This window comes from Eleginops maclovinus, chromosome 20, assembly GCF_036324505.1.
Source record: "Eleginops maclovinus isolate JMC-PN-2008 ecotype Puerto Natales chromosome 20, JC_Emac_rtc_rv5, whole genome shotgun sequence".
NCBI lineage: Eukaryota > Metazoa > Chordata > Actinopteri > Perciformes > Eleginopidae > Eleginops > Eleginops maclovinus.
Genome location: NC_086368.1, coordinates 18569483 through 18581252, shown reverse-complemented (window position 1 = coordinate 18581252; position 11770 = coordinate 18569483). Strand labels below are relative to the sequence as shown.

The window sequence follows — 11770 nt, the reverse complement described above, 5'->3', positions numbered from 1 at the left end:
TCTTTATGAGAATATCCACTGTTATTTATCAAAATAGAATATGTATGCAAATTGATATTATTCCTATTGATTACATTTGGGGTTGAACACTGTATGTTGTGTCTTGGGAGGTCTGAGATTTCCTACACTACAATAAGGAGTGGGCAGTAATCAGCCATACTTCCTGCCTCCCAAATTACCTCACTCTGGAAATACTGTGATGATCTTGATGCCAGCTGCACAGCTGGATGAACAGCATGAGTACATGTGCAGCCTTGGCACTAAAGTGAGGTTTTAATAATACAAAATGCAACCATTGCCAGCACACACATCCAGCACAGTTAAAATTACAACATTTGTTTCAACTGTGGGATGCCCTTCAGTAAATTATGAAAAAATTGACTTAGGCACACATTACCTTATCTTATTTGGTTTCACATTTCAATTCAGATTGAATATGTGCAGCTTTTGAGGAAATATTCAGTTTTAGAGGAATGTTATTGTTGGTGTTGAGTTGGTCCAGACCACACATTTGAGGGGGAGGGCAGAGAAACTTTAGAGGAAATGGGTGTTGAGAACTCCTCCTATATCTAACTCCACATTCCTTTTCTGTACCCTTTTCAAAGTTTCGTAGCTAAGTCTGTGAGACCAGAAAAGGGCAGAGAGAGGATAACTGCAACTAGGTATCAACAACCACTGAACATTACAGACTCAAAGGCGCTGTAGCTGAAGGGTAAGAACTTCATCTTTGTTATGTTAGCTTAAACAGACATTATTCCTGGACTTTCACATACAACTTAGTATGATATAGCTATTGCCCAATGAAATGCAGGTCACACCCTAATGTAATCAAATGCTTAACTATGGTTTCATTATGATATCTAACCATCATAAGGATGCGTTTCTGTTGATCAACATTGTATTTTCTGTAGTCATCACCTTCCTTACTGCCTGTGCTAGTTACCTCAACTTTATCTAAACCAGATGTAGCGCTATGTAATCAAACGCATGCCTCTCTGAATTGTCCATAATGGAACAGCAACAGTAGTTTCCCCCCTCTGAACAGAGCTGGGAGGGAAAGACAAACATGAGCAAGGCATAGGATACTCACTCCTTAAAGTAAGCTGTGCAGTTAAGAGAAGATCATTTAGGAAAAGCAGAGGTTTACCCCCACATTTGCATTTCAAAATGTATTTCATGTTTTATAAAACTGGATAGCAGCAATCTACCAGTTGCACAGTTTAGATGTTTAAGACTCAAATTTTGATTAGATCTATAATATGTATTTAGTTGATGCATTAGCCATTTTTAATTTAGTACCATAACCGCATAGAAAAGCAGCACTTAACACTTGTTTCTGTTTTAGGATAATTCATTTTGTAGTTATTCCTTTATTTAAATTTGACATGATGTACGTTATGTTTTTTGGTTGTTTTTTTTGTCTTTAGTTATTTATACCTGTATCTATGGGAAATGAAACCAAAAAGTCTTGCTTAATGATGCAATTGCCTGTTTTTGCAAGTGTCCTCAAAAATGTGTGATGGAAAAAAGTGAATCATACCATTGAGTCATTCATTTCTCTTTTAAAGTTGTTCCTTATTTACTTCAATTACAGTATTTTTTTATTTGTGGCTTGGATAAGGGCTGTCAAGATTAATTATTATCATAGCAAAGGCAATGCACCAGTGATAATATTATAACAATATCTATAAAACATTTGAAAAAGAAATAGTGCTATCAGAAAAATAGAGAGTCTTTAACCATAATAGTACAAAAGCGTACACAAACAAAGAAACGGAAGTGATTTAAGTGGCGCTAGATTGTTATCAATCTTAACATGATATGACATTATGTATCATACGTTTTTTCTCAAATTGAACCTGATGTATTATGATAGATAATCTTCCTTTATACTGCAAGTATTTTTGACTTTGGAATTCACATTAAGTATGTCAGTCAGACCCTTGTTAAGTAGGGCTTCAAGATAAAGCTGGTTTACAATTGTTACAGGGAGTTGATGTTCTGATGTTGATGTCCTCAGAGACCCGAGCAGCTCTGGAGACATAGAGAAACCCCCCCTTGTCTGTATGGCATGCTTGTGGCTGATAAATGGGCAGATATTATCAGTTGAGATGTTGAGATGCATGATGAAAGTGCTCAGAGTTTCCCCACGAGGCAGACAGAGGGTCCACTGTTTCAGGCCACTTCCTTTTAGAAATCTGAGAATTTGACTATCAAGCTCTCCAGTTTTATGTGGAATCACCAATATCAGTTCATATATCATAAAAGGGAGAATTATTAGGTTTTCATTTTATTTTAAAGCAGGTCATGGTCTTATACAAATACTGTGAAAGTAATAAAATGTGCCTTTTAACAAGCTAACTTTACTTTCATTCAATTGTGATGTCACATCTATATTTTGCATTTAGGCAGAAAGTGCTGCTACATTTTCATCCATTCCGTGGCTGCCAGGGCAGAGCAATAATTCAGCTGCTAAAAAGGTTTCACACAAAGGGTTAATGCAGGTATAGTCAAATGGATTTAAATATAAAAATACAATACAAGAAGTAACCTGCTGATGAGCATTGTATCACTCCTGTAGCCCAAATGGATTTGACAGATGCAATTCTATAATCATAATTATTTGAAAGGTTTGTTTGTACACAGGATTCCAGACCCTTTCTCTCATCTCCAAGCAGCCATGGTGTTCCTGCTCATATTCCTGACTGTGCTGCATTTGGTGACCTTGGCCATGCTCCTCATTGCCACCCTGGAGAAGGTGAGACACATGTTGTCTCTCTTCCTACAGTAGATGTCGCTGTTAATCCATGTATGATGTGAATAAATGCTCACACAAAAATGCTGCACATCAACTACTGCCAACTGTGATTTTGTGCTATTCGGAGAACCTGTTTTTGAATTCTGAACCAATCTTTTTTTTTCTCTCTCTTTTATTCTTTCTGCAGTCCTGGTGGATATGGGATGATTTAGAAATCACAGACCTTTGGTATAACTGCTTCCATGATAATGCCACAAAGACCTGGTTGTGTGCTGCTACAAATGAGAGCGGTACATTTTAAAGTATTGGTTTGCATGCTTGCCTGCATACATAAGCATGCTGGTTTGTTTGCTTATTTACTGGTCAAGTTTTGCATTGTGTTTTGTTTGTGACTGAGTGACTTACCCTCTCTCCCAGACTGGCTGCAGTCGCTCCAGGCCCTCATGGTCCTTTCTGTGGTCTTCTCCTCCATCTCTTTACTGATTTTTCTCGGCCAGTTGTTCACCATGTCCAAAGGTGGACTCTTCTACTTCACAGGCCTCTGTCAGGCATTTGCAGGTGAAGTCTTAATTTATTACATAAGCCATAGAAAATGTTGTCAATGAAAAGACAGCTGACATCTTTTTATGTTTTCACTTTTAAGGACTATTAAAGCTTTTCATATCCAGTGAAAACTTAGCTGCACATTCACTTTCTTTGCAAATATAACTTTTGTTTCTCTAGTTGTTATGAGAGTAGACCTCTATGTCAAAGTGTAACTTGACGAGTGAAATCAGCTTGTTTTTTTACATTTGGAATCGTGTCTAGATATTATTTTAGATAAATATATAGTTGTATCAAATGTAATATCAGTCTATCCCACATTCACAGTCTTGCTTCCAATAACTTTACTGGAGCTGAAAATAGCCCCCTATAATTGCACTATTTAATCCTGTTTGAATAAAATGTGGCCCTAAAAACCTACAGTGCCCATCTGTTTTTATTTCAAAGTGTTTAAATTATATTTTCATTCTGTAGGTATCTTCATTAATCCCTATCAGGTCACACACACATTCCATGAAATGTGCAGCTGTGTGAAACATTTTGAACTAAAACCTTTTAATGTCTTGCTCTTGCAGGCTTCACAGACTTTGCGGCTTGCCTCATCTTCACCTTCCACAGAAAGGAGATTTTAAGTGAATCCAGAGATCTTAGCAAAGGACGCTTTGGCTATTGCTTCATCCTGGCCTGGCTGTGTGTCCCTCTCCTCCTAGTCAGTGGAGTACTATACGCCCACCTGCGTAAGAAGCAGTGAACCAAAAACTAAAGAGATGGAAAACCTCTTAAAAACAGCGTGATGCTCTTCACTCACTTTCCAGATTAAAGAAAGCGCAGATGAGGATATAAGAAGACTAAGAAGAAAATACTTCTTTAAATTATGTAATACTCTCTGACGCAAAATCCACCCTACCATCCTATATGGTATGCTGGACATTATGTCATAATGGTGTCTCTCTAGGAGACAGTCTGTTATTGTTACTCAAGACCAAATCAAGAAAACTTGCTGATTTAAGCTTAAAATATTAAACATGAAGAATGATGTTATAGAAGTATTTTTGAATCAATGTATACCTGTACTTTATGTATGATTGTGATTATGTTTCATATGTTCTGTATATATCTGTTTACTTATTAAAGAAAGCAATGCACTGATTGTTGACGACAGCTTTTCTAAAGAGCATTCCCCGGATTAAGAAGGTTTACCCTGTGTTAGGCCTGTTTTGTTTTGTGTGAAGAGCTTTCTGTGTAACACAGTGCGGTGCAATCCTCTGACATTACGCTGTGGTTTCTAAAGGGCGTGCCAATCATTGTCAAAGCAGCACTCAACATTTTGTGGCACTCAATGTTTACTTTGCTGAAGTATGCATGCACTATTTTCAACATCATTTTAGAGGAAATTGATAATGAACTAATAACAAATAGGTTACAGTTACACTTCAGCAGTAACATATTCAATCTTTCACAAAGGTAATAAAAAGGAAGCTACTGTGATTACACCTGACACCTTCAGATGGAAAGTTAGGTGCAGTGTGATACTGTTGCCTCCCAACCTACCTGTCAGGCTGGACCAGTCCAAAAAGGAAGCGACGAGGTAATAGCAGGCTCTAAGAAAAAGTAGACACGCAACTATTAATTGCTACACACGTTGAATGCGTTTAGTGTATGATCTAAGTCCAGAAAAACAAAACTCTGATTTAATTGAAATACTGCAGCATAGTGAAGACCATAGAGAGACATATTCAGATTGTGACTGTGTGTCTGGGCAGCAAACGGATCTGTCAGCTTTATAGAATTTCTGGAATCTGAGAACAATGTCGGTAGGAAGGAGTGGAAGTGTTAATAGAGGTGAGACGATAGGCATGGGAGGGAACACATGAAGAGCTTTTTAGTGATACTTGAGCCTGAGAGATGAGACATGCTTTCCAGGAGGTGAGTTTCAGAAACGTTTTTTTTTCTTTTTCACTTTTTCTCACAGAGCATTGTCTGCACCATCAAGATATCATTTGTTTTCGCAGCAGCTCTTGCTAACATGGACATATTGTGAGTTTTTGCCAGAGGAATGAATGGAAATACCTCAACTACATCCAAGGGTGACATGAGCTGGTCTGTGTTAGACTTGTCATCACACTTCAGAAGACAGTAGTGAAAACTTTGGTAGCAGTTTTTCTCAGAGAGACATCAGGCTGCGGTCATGTCCAACTCACACGAGCAGAGCCTTGACGAGAATGTCGTTTTTCTACCGGTACCGGAGTCCTCCCCAGAGTTCCTCCATTGTGAGAAGGAACGTCAGGCAGTGGAGAGACTTATCAATGCTGGACCAGAGGCCTTCTACAGCTCCATTGGCACAGAGCGCTCCGGCTGCTTCCTGTCTACTGAAGAAGTCAGTCAGATTAGCAGCTGGGCTCAGGACTATCGCCTTCACCCGCTACAGGTGCAAAGACAGGAGAATGGGGAGGAAGGCAGCTCAGAGATGGAGGACTTCTGTTCAACGTATTTCCCATCCTTCTCGGACACACCACCACCTGACCTGGAGTTGGGCTGGCCTGAGTCAAGGCCCTGGGCACCGAGAGCAAGTGTTAGAGTCCACACCAGCCCTCCTGCAGAGGGGGACCCTTCGGTCCGACAGATCATCAGGTGGCACTTGCAAAACGCTGGCGAAGTATGCAAATGTATTTTTTATGGATTAACGTGTTTATTTTCATATGGCGGAGGTGGAACACATCAGTACTGATTTAAGAACCGTTTTTTGAGGATGTAATTTATTGAGACTTAATACTTTCACACTCTATATTTTAAAGATACATTTTCTTTTTTTTGCTATGTTAATATGGAGACTTAAGGTAAAGATTTTACAAAATAAATAGATTAAAATAACTGCTTCAATTGAAACTCTTCAACAGTGAATACAATATTCAAACATGAAGTAACCTTTAGCAGCTTCACCACACAAATGCTTAAGGGTTAATGCATGAACACACTGAAACTACTTTTGTTGCTGTTAATATTAGGTTAGTTTTACTTCAGTAATGTAGTTTCACTTGTTCCTTTGCTGCATCAATATGAAATATGAATGAATACGAAAAATAAAGGGTTCCGTTTTGTGTATACCACTTTCTGGATAATCCGATCAATTACAGACTGAGAGATATTTTTTTTTTCACAGGTAATTGCCATTGTGACGGACAGATTGACAGATGGTGCTATTATTGGGGATTTACACAAAGCTGCTTCCCAGGGTGTCCCTGTGTACATCATCCTGAACCGAAGGTCCATTCAAGAGAACTTCACGCTCAACAGGCTCAGGCATCCAGTGAGTCACCTCTTGCAAATGAGCACACACCTAGCAGCCATTTGATTGAGTATATTTGACATGGCAATACATTAACCCAAGCACTTCCAGTCTAACAAGGCCACTAGATTACATTTTAAGGTTGCAACTTAAAGCGTTGTTATAAACTTGACGCACTGCATTTTGTGTAGTGGGGTCCTTTTTCTCGTACATTCCTGTTGCAGCATCTTAGGAATGTAACATCTACTCTTAGCAATGCATCGTTAAACTGGTTGCACAGCATTCATAGTTGTCTGTTTCTTTTGAGGTGGTGAAATGCTGTGCCTGATATTGAATACTCAAAAATATAAATTAATTTCATGAATGCAGTTTGTGAAATTGATGAATGATCAGAATTTAAGTTCTCCATCCCTAACTGGGGTAAAGTCTAACTGTAGAAGTTATATAATATTAGGTTTACTGGTCTGCTATGGCTATAATAATATCATGCACACTCTAAGGACTCAAAGGACATCAAGGTTGTTTCAGTCAATCTATCTCTTTGGTCCAGAATGAAATATCTATGTTGAATAGATTGCCATGAAATTTAGTTCAGATACCCATGGCTGTAGGGTTCACCTGACTTTTTAGCCTAGCACCACCATGAGGTTGACTTATGTGTTTTTTTTAAAGAAATGCATTGACTATTGGATTGATTGCCATTACATTTGTTGAAGACATTACAACCCCTCAGGATGAATTTTTGTCAGTTGGCAACTAAGATTTCATCTAATGATCAGGTCAAATACTTTGGTTAGTGACATAAAACTGCAAAAACTAATGACAATCACATCTCTTCATCTTTGTTTCTGTTGCTAACTGGCACATTTAAGCATGCTAACATGCTAAACTAAGATGGTGAACCTGGTAAACCTTTTTTCTGCTAATTATCAGCATGCTAGCATGTGATTGTGAGCATGTTCACATGCTGATGTTAGATTACAGCCTGACAGGGCCTGTTGCATGGATGTAGACCCTTGTTTACTACAAACCATGTGTAAGACATTTCCCAATCATCTCATTGTATCACAGATAAACCACACATTTGAATTTCATTCTATCTCAAATTTTAACTCTGGTTTCTGGTTTGGCAGAACATGCAGGTACGTGTTCTTGGTGGGAAAACCTTTTGCTCGAGGACAGGAAGAATGGTAGTCGGAGAAATGAAAGAGAAGTTCCTTTTGGTAGATTTACAGACAGTGATTCATGGCAGCTACAGGTGAGCAGTTGTTTCTAGCCTCATTTCCTATTTATTTTTTTCCCAAGAAATCATCATTTACAATGAGTGACATAACAGAATGTAAGGCATCGAAAATATGTAGCATATTAACTTCAAGCCCTTGTATTATTTATTATTTTAATCGACCCATTACTTTCTTTAGTCAATATAGAAAGGTTAAAATGATAGGTGCAATGATTGGTACTTTATTCCCATCATCTTTTATGGTTGTTATTTTCCCTAGAAATATGCATAAATTGACAGTTTAATTAACTTTTACTTTTGATGTGCATACTATATTGATAAATCTTTGCCTTGCAGCTTAATTCAATGACTGGTTTTGATCCTTATGTACTGACATTCTTAATTCCTTTAAATATATCGTAAACACTTTGATATAACAAGCTATCTTTGCACTGCAGCCTCACATGGACAGACGCCCACCTGCACCGGCAGCTGATTACTGTTCTGAACGGCCCAGTTGTAGAATCATTCGACAGGGAGTTCAGGATCCTTTTTGCTGCTTCACTCCCCGTCCCTGACACATGGAGGGAGGAAGGGACTCATAAAGATGTGACTCATCATTTGAAAGACCCCTCAGATCTCGGGTTTCAAAGACATCACCATTATGAGCCTGAGATTATCAATCCTCCATCCCCACCTGCAGATTCCCTCCTTGACTGGGAAGCTATGGGTGTTATACACACTAAAAAGTGCAGTCCTCTTGATCAACATGAAGAAATCATGGTCAAGGAAATGCAGGTGGAGAGCAAAATCCTATTTGATCAACACGAGCAACTCATGGCCAAGGAAATGCAGATCCAGAGGCAAATGCTGTTTGATAAAAACACCTTCTTTATGGACGGTTTTAAGCCTTCTTGCAATGGAAACCGATTTGTGGAAAACAAAAGGTACATGGATTATCTTGACTTCAATCTAAGTTGTCTTTGGACCAATCATACAGTATGCATATTTGAAATATCCATTTACACAAATACATCTTTGATATTTTTCGAATTACAATTTAACTTACTACTGATAACTTACACCAAAATATAACAACACGTTTTTTCTTCTATCTTCATTCTTTGATTAATCTCCCCTAGCACAGAATTTCTAAATATTTTGTGTTACAGGTTGTTTGACTTTATTGCTCTGTTTCTGAATGTGACAGGGTGTATGAAAACAATTCTCCAGTGACAAGCAATGTGCCAGATAAATCAACAACTTTCAAGTAGGTCTCCTTATAGTCATATTTTAAATAATACTGATGAAGAGTATTTGTACTTGTCTTTTTGTACGTTTTATGCTAATCTGTTTCCTGGAATCTTGATATTTTCATAGGAACAAACAGCCCTCGCCTACGGACCCAATAGCTCCAGAAAGAATGAAAAGGCAACACATTGAATTCATTAGTATTGAAATATCATAAAGAAAAACCCCATGTTGTATTTATTAATTGTGTTATTGCTTTTTTCCCCTGCAGGGTGGATCACATAATAAATAAGGCTATTTCCAGACAACTCTCCACAGAAAAGAGCCCCAATTTAGATGACAAAAGACGAACAAGACTTGATGATAAAGGAACAGAACTAACACCCGATATGAACATACTTCCCTCTTCTGAGAGAAGAGAGGCCTCAAAGAGGGAAGCCATATTGGAAGAAGTGGGAAGCATTAATAAAGCTAGCTTACCTGTGGAATACACACCATCTTCTAGAGTAAGCAACATGGCTTTTCTACTAAAATACTTTAGTTAAAATTGTGAAAAACTGAGTTGCATTTCTCTTCTCACAGAAACCTCTGATCCTAATGGTGCCGCAGTCTGAGAACTACAGCTCTCTGAGTGACATCATGAAGAGGACTCATCCTCAGCAGAGCCTTTCAGGACAGATCAGGAAAGGATCGAATGCACCCGCGTCAGAACTGATCCAGTCTATGACGGAGCTGAGCCTACACAAAACAGAAGACAGAGGACTCCCGGTACCAAGGTTTATGGCAAGTGTAAGTGTGTGGATTCTTTATATTTCTTTCTGTATGTGCTTGGGAAGATTCTTCTTATAAAAATAAGTTTACAGCCCAGTTCAAAGCTTACAGAGATATTACACTTTAAGCTGAGACACTACAGGCAATGGACGATCTTAAGAGATTAGGTTTGGGTTATGTTGGTAAAATGGTAAATAGACTGGACTTATCTAGCGCTTTATCCAGTCTTTAAGACCACTCAAAGCGTTTTACATACTGCAAGTCATCATTCAGACCTCAAACAGCAGTGCCATTCTGTACAAACTGTAAAGTCCACTGAGACAAATGTAAAGTTTTTGATATTGGGCTGTATAAATAAACTTTGATTGATTGATTGATTGATTGATCGATTTGCTCATGTAAGCTAACATTCATACAACACATTCACACCGTTGGCAATGCCCCGAGAGCAACTCAGGATTAAGTTGCCCAATGAAACATCAACATGTTGACTGCAAGGGCTGTGATCAATACCTACAACCTCCTGATTGAAAGATGGACACACTTCCTTGCAGCCACAGTTGCCCATGTCTTATATCTAGTGAAAAGTAAATATCCAATCATCCAATGTTCCATAAGTCAGCATTAGATTATGTCTGATTTCTATTGAATATCTATTGAACTCATGCATATATATGTGGTTGTGGTGTCTGAAATCTTTTATTTCTTTTACAGCGCTTTGACCCAGATCAAATGACAAGTGCACTTTCCCTGATGAGGAAGAGGAATGATCAGTTGAAACCTTTATTGTACAGAAGTCCACAAAACCTTTTGCCTAGAGAAAGGCCTCGCAGCTCCTCTTATGCATGGAGGTGGTCGCTCGCAGAGGGAGAAGGAGAACAGGAACGAGAAGCAAGGAAGAACATACCTGATAAATAACTTCTGTAAAAATATTTTCTTTCACTAAGGAAAGACAGCCGTTAGCAGTGGATAGTTACAACCTCTGCAGTGTTAATAACCAAAATATGGCCAAAAACACACTATGACTCTGAGAATAAAGCCATTGTTACACATGCATGTACAGTATGTCAGTTCTACCTGTTAATTTGATGTTTTTTGTTATGTTAATGCTGCTCAACTTGAAAAGTATTAACTGTTTTGACCACTAGACGGCTGTAAAAAATTATAAAAGAAACTTTTGATTGAAATATAGAATAACAAATATTTTTAGACTGTGATAAATGTACATTTTTTGTTGGATACAGTTACATAAGCAAATAAAATTTTGAAAAAAAAAAAAAAAAAAAAATTCAATATGAAGGTTATACGTAGTATATAATAAATATATTGATTTGAAGTGAGTTATTTTAAAAGCTGATACCAAGCGTTTACGACTCACTGCTCATTAACCATGACATAGAGAGAATCCAGACCATTGATGTGTACAACAAGGAAAAAATAAAATAATACACCAACTGTCTTTAATGTCTATTAAAAATATGTTTGCTGGGTTTGAATGGCTGCCTGGACTCATGGTCTCAGTATTTGAAGAAATGTGAGGGATCGATTAAAGAATATTGAAAACAAATACATTAAATAAACAAAATCAGAGTTATCCAAATTGCACCCATATTCTTGCCTCAGTATAGTGTGCTACACAGCTAAACCGAGTTAACTCACCATCCATGTCCAACGAGTCTTTAACAGGCTATTCAGACGTTACTGAACAGTATTTGTGAAACCTGCAAAAAATCAATAATACCAAAAACGATCTATTAAATCTACTTATTTTAACCTCCCTTACATAGCGCAATGTCAACTTATCACAACATAAAGACCAGTAAAATGTAAATCCACGAATGCACTGGCAACGAGAGTAATGTTGTCGATGAAATAAACACAATTAATCTTTAATTCATTAATATTTCAAGATATGTCAAATTGACCCGTTTGAAGCAGC

General features: G+C 37.8%; 2 protein-coding genes across 4 annotated transcripts; both read left to right on the top strand.

Annotated features, from left to right (window-relative positions):
- The first annotated feature begins 526 nt into the window (after positions 1 to 526).
- Positions 527 to 4450, top strand: emp3a (epithelial membrane protein 3a (MAM blood group)). 3 transcript variants are annotated; one of them, XM_063909966.1, is made up of 5 exons: positions 527 to 712; positions 2647 to 2758; positions 2946 to 3048; positions 3176 to 3316; positions 3877 to 4450. In XM_063909966.1, exons 2-5 carry the CDS (start codon positions 2681 to 2683, stop codon positions 4050 to 4052), a joined length of 498 nt encoding a protein of 165 aa, XP_063766036.1. In that variant the 5' UTR covers positions 527 to 712; positions 2647 to 2680; the 3' UTR covers positions 4053 to 4450. The 3 variants fall into 3 exon arrangements, with proteins under 3 accessions (XP_063766036.1, XP_063766037.1, XP_063766038.1); XM_063909967.1 differs by having other exon boundaries at positions 607 to 712; positions 2631 to 2758; XM_063909968.1 differs by lacking the exon at positions 527 to 712 and having other exon boundaries at positions 2686 to 2809.
- Positions 4451 to 4885: 435 nt separating this feature from the next.
- On the top strand, positions 4886 to 11290 carry fam83e (family with sequence similarity 83 member E). Its single transcript, XM_063909979.1, has 10 exons — positions 4886 to 5227; positions 5314 to 5957; positions 6462 to 6608; positions 7721 to 7845; positions 8268 to 8756; positions 9020 to 9079; positions 9190 to 9240; positions 9332 to 9566; positions 9643 to 9849; positions 10546 to 11290. Exons 2-10 carry the CDS (start codon positions 5490 to 5492, stop codon positions 10747 to 10749), a joined length of 1986 nt encoding a protein of 661 aa, XP_063766049.1. The 5' UTR covers positions 4886 to 5227; positions 5314 to 5489; the 3' UTR covers positions 10750 to 11290.
- The last annotated feature ends 480 nt before the right edge of the window (positions 11291 to 11770 follow it).

Excerpts from the sequence above, each read along its gene's own strand:
- fam83e (XM_063909979.1), top strand. The coding sequence starts at position 5,490 with ATGTCCAACTCACACGAGCAGAGCCTTGACGAGAATGTCGTTTTTCTA. Across the intron at positions 6,609-7,720 it reads TCAACAGGCTCAGGCATCCA|AACATGCAGGTACGTGTTCT; the intron begins GTGAGTCACCTC and ends CTGGTTTGGCAG. Across the intron at positions 9,241-9,331 it reads GCTCCAGAAAGAATGAAAAG|GGTGGATCACATAATAAATA; the intron begins GCAACACATTGA and ends TTTCCCCTGCAG.
- emp3a (XM_063909966.1), top strand. The coding sequence starts at position 2,681 with ATGGTGTTCCTGCTCATATTCCTGACTGTGCTGCATTTGGTGACCTTG. Across the intron at positions 2,759-2,945 it reads TCATTGCCACCCTGGAGAAG|TCCTGGTGGATATGGGATGA; the intron begins GTGAGACACATG and ends TTCTTTCTGCAG. Across the intron at positions 3,317-3,876 it reads CCTCTGTCAGGCATTTGCAG|GCTTCACAGACTTTGCGGCT; the intron begins GTGAAGTCTTAA and ends TTGCTCTTGCAG.